This window comes from Triturus cristatus, chromosome 4_1 (assembly GCF_964204655.1).
Source record: "Triturus cristatus chromosome 4_1, aTriCri1.1, whole genome shotgun sequence".
Lineage (NCBI taxonomy): Eukaryota > Metazoa > Chordata > Amphibia > Caudata > Salamandridae > Triturus > Triturus cristatus.
This window is the reverse complement of record NC_140585.1, coordinates 70,992,444-71,016,326: the sequence shown is the minus strand read 5'-3', so window position 1 is coordinate 71,016,326 and position 23,883 is coordinate 70,992,444. Positions and strand designations below refer to the sequence as shown.

The window sequence follows — 23,883 nt, the reverse complement described above, 5'->3', positions numbered from 1 at the left end:
ACATCCACACCGCTATAAAGTTGTTGTTGTTGCCCAAGGCTTTGATAGCCCAAACAGTATTCACAAAGAGTTAAGGTAAGAAGTCAAAAGGGAAGAAAATAACTCACTGGCTGCAACAGAAGTCGATCATTTTCTTGCGCCATCTGGAAGAAAAGACACCAAAAATCAGGGTCAGCAAGTATCCTATACACCACATAGGGAGATCTCAGTCAGACAATCTGGGCATTTGACCCCATTCACTACTAGGGTCGCAAATGGCAGCCCAGCAGTGCAAAGTAATTCGATAAATCATTTGTCAGCTAATGGAAAAGAGCTGTGAAAATAGGCCAAAGTCTCCATCTAATCAGGGGAATGAGAGAATAAGGAGACAAGAGAACACCTATTCCATAACTGGATGCTCTAAATAGGCAAAGTGAGACATTTGTCACCAGAATAAGGGTTTCTACAGGATTTTTTTTAAATCCTGAAAGAGCTGGAAAGATTTTTCACAGAAAACATCCACTCTGAAACAACATGCCATTTTGTTTGACATAAGAAAAGAGACATTAATGAATGGCTCAAAATCTGTTTACGCATTTTGGTAGGCAGGCTGCAAATAACCAATTCCAGAAATGTTTAGCAGGTCCAAGCTCCTCTGTCATCAACTTTGGGAATTCTCAGTTGCAGTGTGTGTTGTCCGCTTAGAGCTGAGAAAAGATTTAGCCGTAGCACTTTTCTGGAGACATTTAACCTTCTGTAAAAGTGAAAATAGCATTCTTTGATGATTCAGGATCCTGAAATGTAAGGCAATCCCAGAGCTAAACCGCATCAATCACTCGCAATCCGTATTCCATAATGTCTTCAGCTAAGGTCAGAGAACAATTTAAAGGCAGTCAATGCCAAATCTATTAGTTCTGGAAAATCTGGTTTCTGAATTGGTTTAATACTTTACAGCCCAATGGACAGAATGAATCATTGTGGATGGATCTGCTGCACTGGGTATACAATCCAAAATGTGCTGCATACTTTAAAGATTTCAACAAAAAAGCATTTTGCTTCAAGCTCCAAAGGATCATATGGATTAAAACACCATGACACCTGGTGCCTCAGTGACAGTCACCTTTCAGTTGTGATTTCTGGATTCTGGTGTTCAAACTGCTTGACTGAATTGAAGTATTTGCCAAAATAATATTACTGTATTAAAATGATAAAATAGCAAAGCATGGCTACCGTAAATGCCATATAATGCAGCTTAGGTTGGTCTTTTCTTGCCGCATTATTCTCAACACTGCGAGATTATTTGGTTCTATAGCCACATAATTCCACTGGCCCTGGACATATTCGCCATCCTGTCATGAAGATACCTGCAACCAACATTAGATGAGGGACCAAACAGCTCTATGTGTCCAAAAAACAGATAAGTACATGCTGCTAAGACACCAAATGGTGAGTAGTGGAGAAACGTAGGTAGATCGGTACATATGAAACATACAGTAGTCTAAATAGGAGATGGACTCTGGTCATTCACACTCTTCAGAAAGATCTGCTCTATCCTTTTCTCCAAGCAGTAAGGTCTTTTCAACTAAACTGGTTAACTGGTGCCATCTATGGGTTTTATGGTGCAACCTGGCTGGGCCCACGGTTAAGGGAGCAGCAAGGCAAAGAATTAATCCAGTTTTTGCACATTTTACTCCACATGCTCTTCCTACTTTCCTCTCACCTCAGGGTGGCTGGCTTACTCTTCCATATCAAGCATTGGCAAAGCCAATGGTTCTTATCCACACTGCACGGAGCCTCGATGCTGCACAGCGTGTCTAAAGTTATATTTAAAAAAACTGCTTTGCTGAAGCTGGCAGCCTCATTTTGCAGGCACACGCACCACACATGCAGACGCATACAAAAGAAACCAGGCTTTTTTTTCCTTCTAAATTACGGGCCTGTGTTGGATCAGCAACTCAAAATAAATTTAAATGTGAAAAAGCACTTGATTTTAGAAATGCGATTAAAGTAAGCTAGGAACTAGGGGGACGAAACAAAAGCAAAGGTGGTTGGGTGGTGAAAGGAAGCAATGGGGGACCTGAAGTAACAAGGGGGAAAGCAGAATGAACCCAGGGGATGGTGGTGGGGATTTGGGCAAAAGCAACATGGGGGCTTCTGGAGGGGGAGGGGTCATACACAAAAGCAACACAGAAGATGGGTAAGCAACACAGGGAGGGCAGGAGGCACAGAGATGCAACAGAGCACGTGGGGGTGGGAGTAATGGGAAGAGGCACATGGGGGGGGGCGGGCGCAGCAGGGGGGGTTGTTGGACCGAGCAATGCTTCAGGAGACTGCTCATGGTCAAAGACTAATACACTTGTTTCGGTAAATTAATGAACATTTGTGTGCACATTTATTCCAGTAGTAATCAGCAACTTTGACCATGGGTGGGGTAATGAAAGCATGCAGGGTCTTGGCATATTTATTTCTCTGTTGTGCAAACAAATGTATGTTTGGTCTACGTAATGTGTTGAATATACTTTAGTGATTGCTTAACAACGCCTTACTGTCTGCTTACAAAGTGAGTGTTTTCGTACCTACGAACATTATTTGCCATTAAAAGGAGGTTTCCTATATTGGCCCAGTGCCAGACAGCCTTGTTGCGTATCTATTACTTGCCCCTGAATTTTAAGACTTTGGATTGGATTGCATTCAATCTCACAATATTGTGTTTAAATCAAGCAAATGGGAAATGCTACTTACCAGTATGCATCTGTTCTTGGCATATAGAGCTGCAGAGCTGTACACTTTTGCATAGATCGCCATCTAGTGTTGGGCTCGGATGCTTGCACCTTGTTGTTGTCTTGGAAGAAGTCTTTTGTAGTCACGAGATAGGAGACTCCTCCCATGGATGATAGCGCGCCTGGGCATCGACTTAATCTTCAGATTGCTTTTCGCCATAAAGGGAAATGGAGTTAGTAAGAAATAGAAGAGATGTCCATGTAAGTGCATCTAATTAAGAGAACACTGGAGCAGTTACAGGTCCCGGGGAGGTGGGTGGGCGTGTACAACTCTGCAGCTCTACATGCCAAGAACAGATGCATACTGGTAAGTAGCATTTTCCGTTCGAGGCATATAAGCTGCAGATTGTACACTTTTGCATAGACTGTATAGCAGTGTCTCCCCTAGCGGCGGTCACCTGTATCTGATGCAATGGTTTGAAAAAGTGTCTTAAGAACAGCCTGGCCTACAGAAGCCTGTTGCTTTGCCTGCACATCAACACAATAGTGTTTGGTGAAGGTGTGTGGTGTAGACCATGTTGCTGCTTTACAGATGTCATCTAAGGGAATGTTCCCTAAGAATGCCACGGAGGCCCCTAGTTTGCATGTTGAATGCGCTCTAGGGGGAATTGTTAATTCGCGTTTAGCCTTTTGGTAGCATATTTGAATGCATTTGACTATCCACCTAGCAATCCCAGCTTTGGAGATAGTGTTTCCTTTATGAGGTGGTGAGAAAGCTACAAACAACTGTTTTGTCTTTCTAAAGGTTTTAGTTCTGTCAATATAATAAAGAAGGGCTCTTGACGTCAAGTGTGTGAAGAGCTCTTTCTGCTACCGAATCTGGGTTTTGGAAAAACACTGGTAACTGATTGCTGAAGATGAAACGCAGAGAAGACTTTGAGAAGGAATTTTGGGTTTGTTCCAAGAACCACCTTGTTACGATGTATTTGTAAGAATGGTTCTTGTATGGTTAAAGCCTGGATCTCACTCTCCTGAGAGAGGCGACTGCCACTAGGAAAGCTTCTTTCCATGCAAGGAACTGCAATCCACATTTGTGCAGAGGTTCAAATGGTGGACCCATGAGCCTAGTAAGGACAATGTTTAAGTTCCACACCGGAGAGGGTGGTACTCTGGGAGGAATTACTCTGAAGGCCTTCCATAAGAGTCACAGGCCTGGCAATGTTGACTCTCGTGTTCTGGCAAGAGACAAAGGTTGCAGACCTCGTGGAGATCTGTGTGGGGGGAATGTAGCCCCACACTTACATTTTTTGAATGGAGTCCTTTCCATATGCTGGTTGATGGCGCCGATCGGCCCACGTTGACGACGGGACTCGACAATGTCTTCGAAACCAGATGCACGTGGAGAGGGATTCGCGATCGAAACAATACCGTCGAGCAGTGGGAGTTTTTGCGCGTCGAAGGAGAATCGAACAACGTCGGCCCGGAGCGCAGCAATTTAAATCCGAACCCGATGGCGGAAAAAAACAATCTGAAGATGGAGTCGATGCCCATGCTCACTATCGTCCAAGGGAGGAGTCACCTATCTCGTGACTACAAAAGACTTCTTCCAAGACAACAACAAGGTGCAAGCATCCGAGCCCAACACTAGATGGCGATCTATGCAGAAGTGTACAATCTGCAGGTCATATGCCTCGAACATATATTGAATATGCTACTTACCAGTATGCATCTGTTCTTGGCATGTAGGGCTGCTGACATTCATATCTGTGCATAGATCGCCGCCTAGTGTTGTGTCCGGATGTTTGCAAGTTGTTGTCCTGGAAGAGTCTTCGAAGTATCCTTGGATAGGTGACTCCTCCCCTGGACTACAGTGCGCATGGGCATCCTCTCCATCCTCAGATTGTTTTTCGCCATTGTGGCAGTGATGGAGTAGATACAGAAAGTGATGACCATGCTTGCAGTAATTCTGAGAGCTGCAGCTGCGACAGGCGCCGGGGAGGAGGGAGGGCGATATGAATGTCAGCAGCCCTACATGCCAAGAACAGATGCATACTGGTAAGTAGCATATTCAGTTCGAGGCATGTGGGCTGCTGAATTCATATCTGTGCATAGAATACATAGCAGTACCCTCTATTGGCGGCGGCTACCCGTGCCAGCTGCAGCGGTCTGAAAAAGTGTTTTGAGAACAGCCTGTCCTACAGCTGCCTGCTGTTTTGACTGCACATCTACGCAATAGTGTTTTGTAAATGTGTGTGTAGTGGACCATGTGACTGCTCTGCATATATCATGCAGGGGAATATTTCCTAGGAAGGCCATGGAAGCCCCTAACTTACGTGTTGAGTGGGCTCGTGGTGGAATAGTTAATGTGCGTTTTGCTTTTTGATAACAGATTTGAATACACTTAACTATCCATCTGGCTATCCCTGCTTTGGAGATGGCGTTACCTTTGTGGTGTGGGGCAAAGGCAACGAACAGTTGTTTTGTCTTCCTGAAGGGTTTAGTCCTATCTATGTAGTACATGAGGGCCCTCCGCACGTCTAGTGTATGTAGTGCCCTTTCTGCAACAGTTTGTGGGTTTTGGAAGAAAACTGGCAGTTCAATAGTCTGATTCATGTGGAACTGCGATATTACTTTGGGCATGAATTTGGGGTTGGTACGTAGTACGACCCTGTTGGTGTGAACCTGTATAAATGGCTCTTGAACGGTTAGTGCCTGGAGTTCACTAACTCTTCTTAGGGAAGTGATCGCTACTAGGAAAGCTACTTTCCAGGTGAGGAATTGAATCTCGCATGAGTGTAGAGGTTCGAAGGGTGGACCCATCAGGCGTGTGAGGACCAAGTTGAGGTTCCACATTGGAGCCGGTGGGTGGCTTGGTGGAATGACTCGTTTGAGTCCTTCCAAGAATGCTTTGATGGCAGGCACTCTGAATAGAGAGAGGTGCTGCCTGGTTTGCAGATAGGCTGAGATTGCGGTCAAATGGACACGTATAGAGGTATACGCCAGATTGCATCGATATAGGTGTAAGAGATCACAGATGATGTTTTGGATGGATGCGTCCAGCGGGTTGATGTCATTATTACCGCAATAAATGACGAACCTTTTCCATTTGGCTGCATAGCAAGCTCTGGTAGTGGGTCTCCTGGCCTCCTTGATGATGTCCATACAGTCAGGTGGCAGGTTGAGATAGCCAAACTCTAGGACTTCAGGAGCCAGATCGCCAGATTCAGCTGTTGCGGATCTGGGTGCTGAACCTCTCCATGGTTCTGCGTCAAATGCGCGGGTTTGATCCGCAGCCTTTGATGCGGCACCACGGAAAGTTCGAGGAAGGTGGTGTACCACGGCTGGCGTGCCCACGTGGGAGCAACTAGGACGAGTGTCAGGGAGTGTTGTCGGAGTTTGCGGGCCACTAGCGGTATCAATGGCGCTGGGGGAAAAGCGTACGCAAATCTGCCGGACCAGTTCATCCATATCGCATTGCCCTGCGACTGCGGATGTGGGAATCTGGCGGCGAAGCTTTGGCATTTTGCGTTTTCGCTTGTCGCGAATAGGTCTATCTCCGGATGACCCCACTGCTGGAAGTACGGTTGGAGTACTGATGGGTGTAACTCCCACTCGTGCATCTGGTGGCTGTGTCTGCTGAGCAGATCCGCCATCTGGTTGTCCTTGCCAGGGAGGTGTTCCGCCATGAGGAACATGTTCCTTTGAATGGCCCACTTCCACATGCTCTGAGCCAGATGAGACAACTGTGGAGAGTGTGTTCCTCCCTGTTTCTGTATGTAGTACATTGCGGTCATGTTGTCCGTCCGGATCAACACGACCTTGTTGCATAGATGTACTTTGAATGCCTTCATGGCTAGGAAGATTGCCATTAATTCCAGAAGGTTGATGTGCAACTTCTTTTGTTGTGTTGTCCATAGTCCTTGCACTGTGTAGTGGAGTACATGAGCTCCCCATCCCTGGAGAGACGCGTCCGCTGTCAGTACTCTCTGTGGGACAGGCTCTTGGAATGGTCGGCCCTTGCAAAGGTTTTGTGGATTCCACCAATGCAGAGAGTTGTATGCCCGACCGCTCACCAACACTAGGTCCTTTAACTGTCCTTGAGCCTGATTCCACTGACGTGCTAGGCACTCCTGAAGTGGGCGCATATGTAATCTCGCGTGCGGGACTATGAAGATGCAGGAGGCCATCATGCCTATCAACTGCATAAACACTCGCGCTGGAAGTGAGTGATTGGGTTTGAACTTGGAGATCAGCAGTTGTATGCTGTTGATCCTCACTAAATTTGGCTGAGCTGTGGCCGCCAGAGTGTCTATAGTCGCACCTAGGTACTGTTGTACGTGTGCGGGCTGGAGATGGGACTTTGTATAATTTAGTGAGAATCCCAGACTGTGAAGAAGGTGAATGGTGCGGGACATGTGGCTTGCACATTGCTGGGCTGACTTCGCTTGAACGAGCCAGTCGTCTAGGTAGGGGTAGACGTGTATATGCTGCCTCCGTAGATGTGCTGCCACCGTAGCTAGGCACTTCGTGAAAACCCTGGGCGCTGTTGTCACGCCGAAGGGAAGGACTTTGAACTGATAGTGCTGCCCCTGAACAGTGAACCTGAGGTATTTTTTGTGTGAGGGGTGGATGGGTATGTGAAAGTACGCATCCTTGAGGTCCAGTGTGGCTAGGAAGTCTCCCTGCTTGAGAAGCGGAAGGACTTGCTGTAGAGTGAGCATGTGAAAGTGCTCTGAAAGAATGTACTGGTTCAGGGGTCTCAGGTCTAATATAGGTCTGAGCGACCCGTCCTTTTTTGGAATTAAGAAGTAGAGGGACTACACTCCCGCACCCTGCTCGTGGATGGGTACGACCTCTATAGCGCCTTTTAGAAGCATACTTTGCACTTCTTGCTGTAAGAGCGTTAAGTGCTCTGAGGACATAGGACGGCTTCTTGGTGGTATTGTGGGTGGAGTGGAGGTTAACTCCAGACAGTAACCGTATTTTACAATCTCTTTGACCCACCTGTCCGTGGTGATGGAATTCCACGTGGACAGGAACCTTTGTAGCCTTCCCCCGACAGGTGTTATGTGGTCGGGAGGAAGGGAGAGGGCGTCACTGCTTGTTCTTGGGGGAGGACCTGGTGTTGCCGTAGCCGCGTCCTCTGCCCTTTGTGCTGGAGCCACGATATCCACCTTGGGTGTTTTTATCATAGGTGGTCTGTGTATTGCCTTTGTTATATGTTTGTTGTGACCCCTGTCCTCTACCTGCTCCCTTGTTTCCGGGGCGACGAAAGGAGCCGCTCCGAAAGGACTGAGTTTGTAGGGCGCCCATGGACTTTGCAGTGTCCGTGTCCTTTTTTATCTTTGAGGGTGGTGTCAACCTCTGGCCCGAATAAATAGTCGGGGTTGACGGGCTGGTTCAGTATATTGTTTTGTACCTCAGGCTTGAATCCTGAGATCCGCAGCCAGGCATGTCGTCGGAGCATGACGCTTGTGTTTATGGCTCTGGCAGCCGTGTCTGCAGCATCTAGTGCGCATTTGATGGAAGCGTTCGTTAGTAGCTGTCCTTCTCTGATGAGCATTTCTGCGCCTTCCTTGAACTGGTCAGGGCGATGTTGGAATATTTGCTCCAGTGTGTCATAGTGCGCTCTATCATAGCGAGCAAGGAGCGCTTGAGTGTTGGCTATGCGCCATATGTTGGCAGCTTGGGCGGCAACTCGCTTGCCAGAGGTTTCTAACACCTTGGACTCTTTGTCCGGGGAGGAGCGTCACCTGTCGTTTGCGAGTGTGCCCTCTTGCGTGCATTCGCTACGACGATGGAGTCGAGTGGTAATTGTCCTCAGATGTAAGTAGGATCCCCAGGTGCTGATCTGTATTTTTTATCAATCCTGGGGTTTATCACTCGTGCCCTGGTGGGTTCTTTGAAAATGTCCTTGGCTGGTTTGAGGACCCCCTTCAACATTGGCAGAGTCTTTACATGTCTTTCTGAGGATGCAAAGGTGTCCATTAGAAAGTCATCTTCGATGGTATCAGAGTGAAGCTGTACCCCATGGTTATTTGCAGCACGTTCAATAAGAGCGTTGAACGCCGCAGTATCCTCCGTAGGAGATGTTTTTGCCCCATAGAGTTGTTGGTCCTGTGCATCGAGAGGTGCACTGGGGTCTGCAGGGTCGCCCCAAGTTTGATCAGGGTCCTGCTGGTCATCAGGGTCCGTGTCTACATGGTAGGGGACTTGGTCATCCATGTAGTCCTCCAATGCATCCGTATCGGAGCGTGTGGGGGAGAACCGGTGTGGATCCTGGTAGGATGAATGGAAGGGTTCATAAAGGAGAGGTTCCGATTCTGCAGGCAACTTCCTTTTTAGTGGGATCCTGAAAGGGTCCAACGGCGGCTCCGAAGTTATCCTTCGGTCGTGGAGAATCATCCTGCCAGTGTCGGCGTCGATGATACGTGCCGGAGACGTCTCAGCAGGTGTGACCGTAGGTTGGGTGACCCGTGTCCTGAGTTGGAACATTTTTGGGATTGTCGACGGAGGCAAGCCGAAGGTAATGTTGGCCGGCCCCGAAGAGGCTGCTGGAGCTCCGATCGAACCGGAACCCAACGTGTCCTGGAGGACAGCTGTGGTTTTGCTGCCTTGCGTCGCACCAGGTCGTACTTGGGGCGCCTTCGAGGCTTTGGCACCGGCCAGGCTTGTAGAGACGGCCGTGGATTTTTTCGGCGCCGGCGGTTCATCGAGTCGAGGTGCAGAGATCACCGTCGAAGTCTTCGATACCTGAGGCTTAGGTGTCGGCGAGGGAGCGATGCGAGACACAGCAGGCGGTACGGCCCTTGGTGTCGTTGGTGCCGGTAGCCGAGCAGGTTTGTCGGTGCCGATGGCTTTTTTCCGGTTGTCGACTCCAACGTCGCCCGCTTCAAGTTCGGCACCGAAGTCCCTCTTGGTGCGGTCGGTGCCGACGCGGTGCGCTGGCGTCGAAGGCCTCGATCCGACCAGCGCCACTTTCAGTTTCGGTTTCGGTGGAACCGGAGCAGCTTTCGGTTTCGGGGTAGGGAAACCAGCCTGTTTATGTAGTAATGGCTGCCGCTGAACGTCCGAGGCCGGGCCCGAGGGCGGGGCCGAAGAACTGCGGGATGGGTCTCGGGTAAGGCCCGAAGGCGATCCCTCGACCGGAGCCATAGGCTGTGGCACTGGTGTTTCAACGGTTTGAACAGGTAGGCCTTGTTCATCATTGGAGCTACTCTCTTCGGCCCCTAAGGCCTCCTCGTCGTCTCCTACCTCGGTGTCGTCTTCACCTCTGTGGAAGAGTGACTCGTCTACCTCGTCCGATCCGGGTTCGTGTTCGGAAACGGGACTGGAGGGCAAGACTTCTAATTCCTCGACGTCTTCGGCCTCGTCGAAGATGTCTGTTGGGGCCGGTGCCGCGTGCTGCGCCTCGAGTCTCGCCGCTCGTCGATTCCGCAGAGTCTTCTTGGAACGGAACCGGGCACAGGCCATGCATGTCGATTCGTCGTGGTCCGGCGAAAGGCATTTGTTGCACACCGGATGGACGTCTATGTGTGGGTACTTCGCATTGCATACCGGACACCTTTTGAATGGCGTCCTCGATTCCATCGTCGAAGTAGTCGATGGACAGGTAAATGCGAAAAAAGTCGGTGCTGAAAGTTAGTAAACTAACAGGATTGTATCGAAACCCGATCGATAAACAGTACCGACGCAAACTAAAGGCCTTTTGGCCTCGAAAAAATATTTTCCTAACTTGAGCTAAGATAGCACATCCGAACCCAATGGCGGAAAAAAACAATCTGAGGATGGAGAGGATGCCCATGCGCACTGTAGTCCAGGGGAGGAGTCACCTATCCCAGGATACTTCGAAGACTCTTCCAGGACAACAACGTGCAAACATCCGGACCCAACACTAGGCGGCGATCTATGCACAGATATGAATTCAGCAGCCCACATGCCTCGAACTTACACGTATCCTGCTCTGGACAATTGCTCTTAACTTACAGAATGTGAAAGTGTTCCCCAAGCCACGAGAGAAGCGTCTGATAACAATTTAGTCTTGGATTGATGTGACAATTATTTCCAGTATTTTTCATCAATGTTCTATCAGACACGGAGGCGTCGGCTACAGAAGAAGTTTGACCCTGCAGAGCCAATCCTCTTTTGAACAGGATTACTAGTGTTAAATCCATATGGAGCGAAGTACACAGAAGGAAAACGCTACTTAGACTCTAAACATTTGTTTGCAGCATGTAGAACAGGTTCCTCTAACGAGTAGCTTGTGAGCTACTGGTAGTTCTCCAGTTACCTTTAAGTAGCTCTCCTAGGTGCAGCCCCGCCTACTAAACTACAATCTTTTGCTTGGTTGCTTTGGTATTTATACCAAAATTGAAGAGTGTGCATTCAAGACAAAAATGTGTGTATTTCCAGAACAGATAAGCTGATGGTTGTTTTTGTTCAAAGAAGTTTCTAGTTGCAAGATGGGTTTTAACTCCTCTTATTGTAAATTGCGCATGGGCACAAACTTCATGCTAGACTACATTTTACAGCGCACGAGTGTGCAAGGAGTGTAAATGTGAATTATTATTTGTGAAGCACAACGAAAATAAAGCAGGAGATTTAAAAACAAGCGTCCGGTTAGGACAGAAGCAGGTCATTACTTACCTGTACACTGTGGCTCTCCAGTATTAAGATCCTTCATAGATTCACATGCTTGAATCTTCCCAGCCAATCTACATTATTAGAATAGACACAAAATTCAGAGACAAGCCTCAGACCCCCATACCTCAGATTTCGAGCACAAGTGTGACTAAGAGAATAGTCGTATGAGGCATAATGTAGTAAGCCCAAAACGGGGAGGTGGGACATTTGAATCTATGAAAGATCTCAATACTAGAGAACCATGGTGTTGCAAAGTCACCATGTGCCCTGGGCACACCCCAATTGTTTGCTGACTGGTACTGGTGGTAACTGACTGACTGACTGACTGACTGACCCTGGGCTCTGCCTAACCAGGCCCAGGGCCAGTGCTATGCTGAAAACAACTAGAATACAGTGAAAACACCTACATACACTAGGGTACACTAAGGGTTGGGGTATCCCTGTGATTGGCATGACCTACCCGATAGGGCACTAGAACATAATAAGGCAGGGGAAACTACCTATCCATCCATAGTATACAATAGGGGATGGCAGTTTAGAGGCCAGCAGCCCTTTCTGCACTTGCATGTGTGCACTGCTGAAGCCTGAGGTCAGTTTTAAAAGTGGCTCTGGGCTACAAGACTGCTTTCAAAAAGTAAATTGTGGCCACACTTGACTTTTGTGTTTGAGGCACTTAAAAAAGGTTAACCTACAATGTTTGGGCATATTAGGTACCCCCAGGGTCTCCTCTAAGTGACCCAGGGGTGGGGGCCAGGTACCTATAAAGTGGACCCTTAGACCATGAGTTTTATATGCTCTGGGTAAAGTGAAATTGCACATTTTACTCCCCAAATTGTGATTAAGTACTGCCCAAAATCCACTTTGGTAGTAGGAGCACCGTGGAGGGAGGATCTGCTACATTTTTACATATTCAGAACCCCTAAAGTCTCCTGGGGTGGGGGTCCTGTAGATCTATGCAGCGTACTTCTAAAATATGATTTTATAATCAATCATGGCATTTGTAAAGCACACAACATGCCCACGAGGATCTCAAGGTGGGGGTGTGGGGAGGTGGGGGGGTGGGGAGCTGCTACTGTTCGAAGTGCCAGGTCTTGAGAAGTCTTCTGAAGGTCAGAAGGTCTTCGGTCTGCCGCAGGAGGATGGGGAGGGTGTTCATGTCTTGGCAGCGAGGTGGGAGAATTATCTGCCGCCGGTGGTCACTCTTCGGATGTGGGGGATGGTGGAGAGGGCGCGGTCTGCGGAGCGGAGCTGGCGGGTGGGGGTGTAGAGGCTGAGTCGGCTGTTGAGGTACATTGGTCCGGTGTTGTGGAGTGCCTTGTGTGCGTGGGTGAGGAGTTTGAAGGTTATCCTCTTGTTGACCGGGAGCCAGTGTAGGTCTCTCAGGTGGGGTGTGATGTGGCTGCGGCGAGGGATGTCGAGGATCAGGTGCGCGAAGGCGTTCTGGATGCGTAGAAGCCGTTTAAGGAGTTTGGCCGGGGCTCCTGCGTAGAGTGCGTCTCCATAGTCCAGTCTACTGTCGACGAGGGCCTGGGTGACCGTCCTCCTTGTTTCAGTGGGGATCCATTTGAAGATCCTGCAAAGCATGCGGAGAGTGTTGAAGCAGGAGGAGGAGAAGGCGTTTGTAGGAAGGTGGATATCTGACTATGGTTACCCACAACTTTTTGCCTAGTGTCTAGCTGGTTTTTCGACTTAGTTGGCCTGAGATCCTGCCATTCAGGGTCTCAGGCTGTCTGCTCTCTCTGTAAAATGGACTCCATGTACCCTAGGTACATACACAATTGGTAAGGATCACCTTATTGGACCCTGTACAGTGTACCCTAGGTACCCAGGGCATAGGTGTACCCTAGGCCTCCCAGGGGCTGCAGCATGTATTATGCCACCCCTGGTCTGGCCTTCCAATCAGACACAACTGGCTGATCACTCAGCTGGGGCAAGGTCGTGTATTCACCCCTTGCTTAGATATAGTATACCTAGATCTGCCCTTAAAATAGACACATGTGTACCTATCAGCCACTCCTATGGCAGGCCTTAACAATCCTGGAGGCAGAGTGCTTGGTAACATGTGAGATGGTGCTCTAGCATGAGCTGAGCCTGTCTGCAGCTTTCGGAACCATGTCCTTATAGCTGTTCTATGATATAGCCTACCATATACTCTTAAAGTGCCTTATAATCTTCAACGGTTATGGTAACTATGGTTTGGCTTTATCAAAACATGTCGTGTAAGGTGTCTAACACTTTGGAATAATACCCCCATACCAATTCTGGTGACAAGGATATTATTCCTCCCTTCTAGAGGGAGAGACATGTTAAAATCCTACTTTGCTGTTTAACTCTGACCAAAGCATCAGCATCACAAAACGGATGCTGCTGCCACAGACACGAGTCTGACCTCCTGCTGCTGGGAGTGATCCCGGCAAGGGAGGCTTGGACAATAGGTTTCCTGCTTGGGGAGGTGCTAGCACGTCCCCAGACAGACTTTAGTGTATTGGGGCAGGGAGGGCTGAAAGGAATGAGACATGCCTGGGGCACACAAGGTGTCCCATGCATAGTCCAGTTCAAACCGGTGCTGGGGCACTCCAGCCCCAGTCCTGGCGCGAAACTGGACAAAGGGAAGGGAGTGTAACCACCCCCCTCCCAGGTCCCACCCATAAGGCGTGACCTTGCAGGCAACCCAGCCCTCCCAGATTAGTATAAGTGTGGTAGCTGGGCCCCAGGAGATTAGATTATCCTGAACCTGCAAGTTGAACAGAAACTCTGGACCTTCGACATTCGACGAAAGAAGACGACTGAAGAATCTCCCTTGTGGCAAAGGAGTGGCTACCCTGTGCAAACAGGCACCATCAAGAGACTACCCTTTGCTTTGCTGAAGTTCTACGAGGGACCGACTGCAGAGCCCGACCAGAGCCGTGACTTCCAGACTTCTCCGACCCACATCCACATCCACAGCCGAGCTGAGATCCGTGGAGGCGACGAGAGACGTGGGACCGGCTACCTGGGAAAAGTGGCGAGTATCTTCCAGCGCAGCTTCTGAGGCACCCTCGAAGTTGTGTACCGGGGATTGAGAAGCCCCAAGCACCATCTGCACCGAAGATCAGCCCCCCACACTCCACGAGTCCTGCGTGGGGCCCTTCTGCATTTTCCTGCTTGCCGCGTCTGTCCGTTCACTGGCCCGTTGGCTAGTAAACTTTGCGACGACACACCTGTAACTTTCGACTACTGGTTTGGCTCCTCCAGACTGGCTCCTGCTCTTCTGAAAAAGAGAAGCACCCCAGACCTTCCTGGTCTGCACCAGAAGCAAGTCCTCCATTCTGCGTGGGTTCCGCTTGCCAAGGCTTGGTGAGTCCTAGTTCGACTTCGACGCCGCCAGCACAAGCCTTCGTGGGACAGCTCGCCTCTTGGTCCTGGTCGTCCTCGACGCCTCCTGGTACCCGTGGCTGCTGCGACAAGCTTCACCTCTTAACCTGCAATCTCCCGACATCGCCTGGTTCCTTCCTGGTTCCACGTGGTCACTGGCTAGTGACCCAGACTCTGTCCCTTCTGCTTGCAGGTATCCTTCCTTCTTGATCCCAGCATTGGGATCCACCGGACACTCTTCACTGACTGCCTGTCAGCATCTTTCCTTCAGGCATCCATAGGAGTCGACGACGAAACCCGACGCAACTTCACACCTATGCACCCGCAGCCCGTGGGCTAGGTAACTTGGGTACTCCGGTGCTCATCAGGGTATTGACTATCCTAGTGTCTAGTTCTCAAGTCTCGACTTCCTAATTACTCCATAAGTGTCCTAAACTTTTTCAAACTGTACTATTTCTATGGATTATACGCATTACGCGTGAGTGTTTCCACTCTGCACCTGAATCCCGTGGGCCTCCCACTTCCTAACCTTTGGTAGTATAGTGTAGCCCCAGCGATTCCCTAGGCCTAGGCGTATCCTATTTCCGTGACAGTGGTCCTTATACCACTTAATTAGTATATGGTTTGCGTGGCCCCTAGGGCCTAACTGTATTACTTACCTGTATGACTTAATGTATGCTTAAATAAGACTGTTGTACATACCTCGAATCTCATAAAGAGTGCTGAGGGTTTGACTAGAATAAATACACTTTATTTTATATATATATATATATATATATATCTGTTGTGGTGTCCTTTCATTTGGTATTCAAGGGATTATATATGGTATCACAGCTGGCTTCACATGCCATTCAGAGTTTAGCCTAAGACTGCTCTTGTCCATGCTACCACTAGGATAGCTGGTCTATAAGGTTGACTTTACAACCAATCACCATAAGGGTTGTTTGGACTGATACAAGGTGTACACTAGAATTAGTGACATCATATCAGGCCAACTTCTCACAGTTACCCTATGGAGAAAATTGAGTTATCGGTTTAAAGGCAAGTACTCGACTGGCAGAGTTAAGGTTCTGGGCATAGACTCGGGGGTCTCCCAGGGTCAGGTAGGTACAGTTGGTTCACCCTCAGCGGCACAAGGGCGGCCAGGTGCAGAGAGAGTTAGGCCCAATGTTATCCTATGAGAGGTAGGGGGGCCTTGGTTGGTGGCTGCTGACTAGCAGGCCACGCGGCTGTGTGAGCTGGGCTCCTGGTCACTTACTCAGGGGAAGTGGGGAAGTGGATAGGTGTAGAGGCTGCACTGCCAGGGCCACTCGGGCAGCTGGGTGCAGGGTGCTTTTGAGCCTTCGGGCGCTCAATTGATTTCAATGGGAAAGCGCTGGTTTAGAAAAAGACTGCAAGCTTGGGGACAAAAAGATTCTTCAGGTGCCACCACCACTTCGAGAGGTAAGTTGGGTAGTTGGAGGATAGGTAGGTACCCCGGGATTGGGCACAGGGGGCCGTGGGGTGCCTTTTTGTGTCGGGAATCTTAACCTCTGTTGATCGCAGTTGGGGGGGGGGCACCTGGTTCTGAGGCTGCAGGCTTCTTCAGGAGTGTCGAGGGAGGTCCTTGGGTGCCGGACTCAGGGTCACAGTCGCCGTGGGGTCGTCCTCGTGGTCTTTGTTCACTCTGGCACAGGCCAGGCTTGACGGGTGCTGGGTTCGCGGTTCCGGGCTGCTGCCAGGGATTAGAAGTAGATTTTGAGTAGAGCCTCTACTCATGGGAGTCCCAGGGGCTTAGAGCCAAAAGGTAGCCAGGTCCTCCGGGGTTTGTGAGGTTGCTGGCCACAAGAGATGCCGGGTTGGAGCAGGAGCAGGTTCGAGGGTCGACAGGCCGGTAGGGCTGGGGCAAAGCAATAGGTGTCTTCCTCTTCTTAGCAGCTGCAGTGCAGGTCTTCTTTCTTCTAGCTCTTCTTCGGATTTTGGAATCTGGAAAAGGAAGGTTCAGGGTGCCCCTAAATACTAGATTTAGGGGCATTACATGTAGGTGAAGGGCAGGGACCAATGGGTCCCTGTCCTGGGGTGGGTACACCCCCTATGCTGCCTCTCTCCTGTGGGAGGGGGGCAGTAGCCTAATCTTGATTGGGCAGGGCTTCCCATCTTCAAGATGGCGAGAGCCTGGAGATGTGCTTCACCTCGCCTCCCCCACCTGAGGGGTGGGGTTGGCAGGCTGGCACATCCCCCCCTGTCCTTACTTGGGGTATCCGGCCAAGCTTCTTGCCAGAGTGGGGGGTTGCAGAGGCCTGGGGAAGCTCACAGAGGTGGCATGCCTTTGAAGCTTCCCCCTGCCCTTCCTGGGGGAGGAGTTTTAGCACCCCGCCCAGGATGTGCATTGTTGCAGGACCAGGAGAGCAGGGGCTCTCCTACCCAGGGGTCCAGCAACATGTCTGCTGTGTGGCAGCCTAGGCAGCCTCAGAACAGACGTGGATTGAAGGTTAGGTTTTAGGGGGCATCTCTAAGATGCCCTCTGGGGTGCTTGGTACATTAAATCCCACACTGGCATCAGTGCCCCTGGAAGTGCATTTGACTCGTGAGGGACATCTAGTAGCCACTAGTTGAACTGCACCTCTTCGTAGAATTATTTTGATTGAATATGCTACTTACCAGTATGCATCTGTTCTTGGCATGTAGGGCTGCTGACATTCATATCTGTGCATAGATCGCCGCCTAGTGTTGGGTCCGGATGTTTGCACGTTGTTGTCCTGGAAGAGTCTTCGAAGTATCCCGAGATAGGTGACTCCTCCCCTGGACTACAGTGCGCATGGGCATCCTCTCCATCCTCAGATTGTTTTTCGCCATTGTGGCAGTGATGGAGTAGATACAGAAAGTGATGACCATGCTATACAGTAATTCTGAGAGCTGCAGCTGCTACAGGCGCCGGGGAGGAGGGTGGGCGATATGAATGTCAGCAGCCCTACATGCCAAGAACAGATGCATACTGGTAAGTAGCATATTCAGTTCGAGGCATGTGGGCTGCTGAATTCATATCTGTGCATAGAATACATAGCAGTACCTCCGATTAGCGGCGGCTACCAGTGCCAGCTGCAGCGGTCTGAAAAAGAGTTTTGAGAACAGCCTGTCCTACAGCTGCCTGCTGTTTTGAGTATACATCTACACAGTAGTGTTTGGTAAATGTATGTATAGTGGACCATGTGGCTGCTCTACATATTTCCTGTAAAGGAATGTTTCCCAGGAAAGCCATGGACGCCCCTAACTTACGTGTTGAGTGGGCTCGTGGGGGAATCGTTAATGTGCGTTTAGCCTTTTGATAGCAAATTGGAATACATTTAACGATCCATCTGGCTATACCTGCTTTGGAAATGGCGTTGCCCTTGTGGTGTGGAGAAAAGGCAACGAAAAGTTGTTTTGTCTTCCTAAAGACCTTAGTTCTGTCTATATAGTACATGAGGGCTCTCTTTACATCTAGTGTATGGAGCATTCTCTCTGCTACATTCTGTGGATTTTGAAAGAAAACCGGCAGTTCAATAGTTTGATTCATGTGGAACTGCGATATTACTTTGGGCATGAATTTGGGGTTGGTACGTAGTACGACCCTGTTGGCATGAACCTGTATAAATGGCTCTTGAACGGTTAGTGCCTGGAGTTCACTAACTCTTCTTAACGAAGTGATTGCCACTAGGAAAGCTACTTTCCAGGTGAGGAATTGAATCTCACATGAGTGGAGAGGTTCGAAGGGTGGACCCATCAGTCGGGTGAGGACCAAGTTGAGGTTCCACACCGGTGCTGGTGGGTGTCTTGGGGGAATTACTCGTTTAAGTCCCTCCATGAAAGCTTTGATGGCAGGCACTCTGAATAAAGAGAGGTGCTGCCTGTTCTGGAGATAGGCTGCTATTGCGGTCAAATGGACACGTATTGAGGTGTATGCCAGATTGCATCGGTATAGGTGTAAGAGGTAACAGATTATATTTTGAATGGATGCGTCTAGCGGGTTAATGTCATTGTTGTTGCAATAAATGACAAACCTCTTCCATTTAGCTGCATAGCAAGCCCTGGTAGTGGGTCTCCTGGCCTCCTTAATGATCTCCACACAGTCAGGTGGCAGGTTTAGGTAGCCAAACTCTAGGATTTCAGGAGCCAGATTGCCAGGTTCAGCTGTTGCGGATCTGGGTGCTGAATTTCTCCATGGTTCTGCGTCAAAAGCGCGGGTTTGATCCGCAGCCTTTGATGCGGCACCACGGAAAGTTCCAGAAAGGTTGTGTACCATGGCTGACGTGCCCATGTTGGAGCAACCAGGATGAGTGTCAGTGAGTGCTGTCGCAGTTTGCGTGCCACCAGCGGTATCAATGGCGCTGGGGGAAAAGTGTACGCAAATCTGCCGGACCAGTTCATCCATATCGCATTGCCCTGCAACTGTGGATGTGGGAACCTGGCGGCAAAGCTTTGGCATTTTGCGTTTTCGCATGTTGCGAATAGGTCTATCTCTGGATGACCCCACTGCTAGAAGTACGGTTGGAGTACTGATGGGTGTAACTCCCACTCGTGTATTTGGTGGCTGTGTCTGCTGAGCAGATCCGCCATCTGGTTGTCCTTGCCTGGGAGGTGTTCCGCCATGAGGAATATGTTCCTCTGAATGGCCCACTTCCACATGCTCTGAGCCAGATGAGACAACCGTGGAGAGTGTGTTCCTCCCTGCTTCTGTATGTAGTACATGGCAGTCATGTTGTCCGTCCGGATCAACACGACCTTGTTGCACAGATGTACTTTGAATGCCTTCATGGCTAGGAAGATTGCCAACAGTTCCAGAAGGTTGATGTGCATCTTCTTTTGTTGTGTTGTCCATAGTCCCTGCACTGTGTAATTGAGTACATGAGCTCCCCATCCCTGGAGAGACGCGTCCGCTGTCAGTATTATTTGGGGAACAGGCTCTTGGAACGGTCGGCCCTTGCAAAGGTTTTGTGGATTCCACCAATGCAGAGAGTTGTATGCCCGACCGCTCACCAACACTAGGTCTTTCAACTGTCCTTGAGCCTGATTCCACTGACGTGCTAAGCACTCCTGAAGCGGGCGCATATGTAGTCTCGCGTGTGGGACTATGAAAATGCAAGAGGCCATCATGCCTATCAACTGCATGAACACTCGCGCAGGAAGGGAGTGTTGGAGTTTGAACTTGGAAATCAGCATTTGCATGCTGCTGATCCTCACTAAATTTGGCTGAGCTGTGGCTGCCAGAGTGTTTATGGTCGCACCTAGGTACTGTTGTACGTGTGCGGGTTGGAGATGTGATTTTGGGTAATTTAGTGAGAATCCCAGACTGTGAAGGAGCTGAATGGTGCGGGACATGTGGCTGGCACATTGCTGGGCTGACTTTGCCTGAACAAGCCAGTCGTCCAGGTAAGGGTAGACGTGAATGTGTTGCCTCCGTAGATGTGCAGCCACGGTAGCTAGGCACTTTGTGAAAACTCTGGGTGCTGTTGTTACTCCGAAGGGGAGGACTTTGAATTGATAGTGCTGACTCTGAATGGTGAACCGGAGATATTTTCTGTGTGACGGGTGTATGGGTATGTGGAAATACGCATCTTTGAGGTCTAGCGTGGCTAGGAAATCTCCCTGTCTGAGGAGTGGGAGAACCTGCTGCAGGGTGAGCATGTGAAAATGCTCTGAGAGAATGTAGTGGTTGAGGGGTCTCAGGTCTAGAATAGGTCTGAGTGACCCGTCCTTTTTTGGTATTAAGAAGTACAGAGGGTATACCCCTGTTCCCTGCTCGTGTATGGGCACGACCACTATTGCGCCTTTTTGCAGCATACTTAGCACCTCCTGCTGTAATAACGCTAAGTGCTCTGAGGACATAGGACGGTGCCTTGGCGGTATGGTGGGTGGAGTGACGGTTAATTCGAGACAGTAACCGTGTTGGATAACATCTTTGACCCACCTGTCTGTGGTGATGGAATTCCACGTGGACAGGAACCGCTGGAGTCTCCCCCCGACAGGTGTTATGTGGTCGGGGGGAAGGGAGAGGGCGTCACTGTTTGTTCTTGGGGGAGGACCTGGTATTGCCGTAACCACGTCCTCTGCCCTTGGTGCTGGAGCCACGATATCCACCTCGGGTGTTTTTATCGTAGGAACCCTGTGTGCCCCCTTTATTGTAGGTTTGTTGTGCCCCCTGTCCTCTACCTGCACCTCTATTTCCGGGGCGACGAAAGGAGCCACTACGAAAAGTCTGCGTTTGCAGAGCCCCCATTGACTTCGCAGTGTCCGTGTCTTTTTTTATCTTTTCTAAGGTGGTGTCAACCTCCGGTCCAAATAAGTAGTCGGGGTTGACCGGCTGATTGAGGATGTTATTTTGGACTTCAGGTTTGAATCCGGAGATTCGTAACCAGGCGTGTCGTCGTAGCATGACGCTAGTGTTTATTGCCCTTGCAGCTGTGTCTGCGGCATCCAGTGCACACTTGATGGATGCGTTTGTGAGCAGTTGTCCCTCCCTGATGAGGAGCTCCGCTGCCTCTTTGTACTCATCTGGCAGGTGTTGGAGTAGGGTCTCTAATGTGTCATAGTGTGAACGGTCGTAGCGAGCTAGGAGGGCCTGTGTATTGGCGATGCGCCATATGTTTGCTGCCTGGGCTGCAATCCGTTTGCCGGAGGTTTCTAGAACCTTGGACTCTTTGTCCGGGGGAGGAGCATCACCAGTTGTCTGCGAGTGTGCTTGTTTGCGAGCATTGGCAACTACAATGGAGTCCAGAGGCAGCTGGCTCCTAATGTATGTGGGGTCCCCAGGTGCGGGTTTGTATTTTTTCTCGATCCTGGGGTTTATGACCCATGCCCTGGTGGTTTCTTTGAAAATGTCCTTTGCTGGCTTTAGGACACCCTTTAACATGGGCAGAGTTTTTACAGTCCTCTCGGAGGATGCGAAAGTGTCCACCAAGAAATCATCCTCGATAGTGTCTGAGTGGAGTTGCACTCCATGATTGGCTGCGGCACGTTCAATGAGGGCGTTGAATGCAGCAGTGTCCTCTGTGGGGGACGTTTTTGCGCCATAAAGTTGCGTGTCCTGTGTATCCAGGGCAGCACCAGGCTCTACGGGGTCATCCCAGACTTGATCAGGGTCTTGCTGGCCCTCAGGGTCCATGTCTTCGGGGTAGGTGGTGTCGTCACCCATGTAGTCCTCCACTGCATCCGTGTCGGAGTGCGTTGGAGAGAATGATGGATCCGTGTAAGAGGTGTGGATGCGTTCATAAAGAACTGGTTCCGATTCCGCCGGCATTTTTTGTTTTAGCGGGATCCTATAAGAGTCCAAAGCGTGCCCTGAAGTGATCTTCCGCTTTTGGAGCATAAGCCTGCCGGTGTCGGCGTCGATGAAGTGGGACGGCGATGTCCCAGTAGTCGAGTGTTCGGTAGATGGGGACCTTGTCTGTGTGACGCGGGTTCTGATTTCGAACATGTGGCGCCGTGGATGGCGGCAGACCAAAGGTGATGTTGGCCGGTGCCCAAGGTGCCTTTTGTGCCCGGTTCGGAGCCCGACGAGGTCTGGAGGGCTGCCTTTTCCCTGATGCGTTTCAAGGACGCTGCCACTTGTTGCACCTGGAACGCCGATAGGTTCCGTATCGGCAGGCGTGGACTTCTTCGAAGTCACCGGGTCATCGAGCCGAGGAGGGGTAGGAGCAGACGACGGCGTCGAGTGAATGTACCTTAGTCGCTGCCTTCGAGGTGGATAGCGATGCAGTGGCCATTTTCACCTTGATGGCTGGTGCCGATGTTTTCGGTGCCGGGGGCCTTAGCGCTTTGACGGTACCGATAGATTTCCTTCTTGGGTCGGCGCCGACATCGGCTGCAGCAAGTTCGGCACCGAAGTCCCGTTTGGTGCGGTCGGAGCCGACGGGTTTGGCTGGCGTCGAAGGTGTGGTGGTCTTCGATCTGACCAGTGTCAGTTTCACTTTCGGTTTCTGTTGAACCGGTGCGATGAGTGGTTTCGGTTTCGTGGTAGAGAAACCAGTCTTTTTAGGTGACAATGGCTCTTGCTGAATGTCCGTGGCCGGGCCAGAGGGCGGGGCCGAGGAACTGCGGGATTGGTCTTGGGTAAGGCCCGAAGGCGATCCCTCGACCGGAGCCGTCGACTGACCCATTGGGATATCCTCCATTTGGACGGGTCGGCCTTGCTCCTCACCGGAGCTACCTTCTTCGGCCCCTAAGGCCTCATCGTAGTCTCCTACCTCATCGTCGGCTTCTTCCCTGTGAAAAAGCTCTTCTTCGACATCTTCCGATCGGGAACAGTGTTCGGAAGTGGGGCTGGAGGGTGTATTTTCCACGCTTTTGACATCTTCGTCCTCGGTGCTGAAGATGTTGGCCGGTGCCGCTTGCTGCGCTTCCAGTCGCGCGGCTCGTCGATTCCGTAGAGTCTTCTTGGATCGGAATCGGGCACAGGCCATGCATTTCGATTCGTCATGATCCGGTGAGAGGCATTTGTTACACACCGGGTGGACGTCGATATGGGGGTATTTGGCGTGGCAAACAGGACACCGCTTGAATGGGGTCCTCGATTCCATCGTCGAAGTTTGGTCGAGGTCGGATTGAATGGATCCGATAAGTTGTTAAAATCGCGAAACTAGTCGATACCGATCGGAAACAGTACCGTCGAAAACTAAAGGTCTTTTGGCCTGAAACTAGATTTTCCTAACTTGAGTCAAGATAAGCACATCCGAACCCAATGGCGGAAAAAAAACAATCTGAGGATGGAGAGGATGCCCATGCGCACTGTAGTCCAGGGGAGGAGTCACCTACCTCGGGATACTTCGAAGACTCTTCCAGGACAACAACGTGCAAACATCCGGACCCAACACTAGGCGGCGATCTATGCAAAGATATGAATTCAGCAGCCCACATGCCTCGAGCATTGTACACTATAATGTTAACTGCCCACTGCTAATCTCGTCCCATAATGCTTTGCAGGGCCTTTGGTTGGGATTGTATTTTTGCCCATAACTGTGCTTGGGGTGGTCCTAGGAGGAAGGGACCACCACTGAATCGTTCACCAGCATGATATGCTCTTTGTGTTCAAGGCATCTGCTTGGTCCTCCCCCTAGGTTGGGGGGACCCCAAAATCACCTCTCTCATTGCCTAATATTTTCATTCACAGTTCACTTTTGTGAATTGGTTATATGCTTTATAGCATGTAAAATTGCTTTATCAAAACATTTGT

General features: G+C 50.1%; 1 protein-coding gene across 3 annotated transcripts in view; it reads right to left on the bottom strand.

Annotated features, from left to right (window-relative positions):
* The window catches only part of KDM2A (lysine demethylase 2A), a 770,935-nt gene that overhangs the window by 98,936 nt on the left and 648,116 nt on the right, over window positions 1-23,883 (bottom strand). For all 3 annotated transcript variants that reach the window (XM_085651618.1, XM_085651619.1, XM_085651620.1), the window contains one exon: window positions 108-143. In XM_085651618.1, the coding sequence (XP_085507744.1) occupies window positions 108-143 (36 nt within the window). The remainder of the gene's footprint in view (window positions 1-107; window positions 144-23,883) is intronic.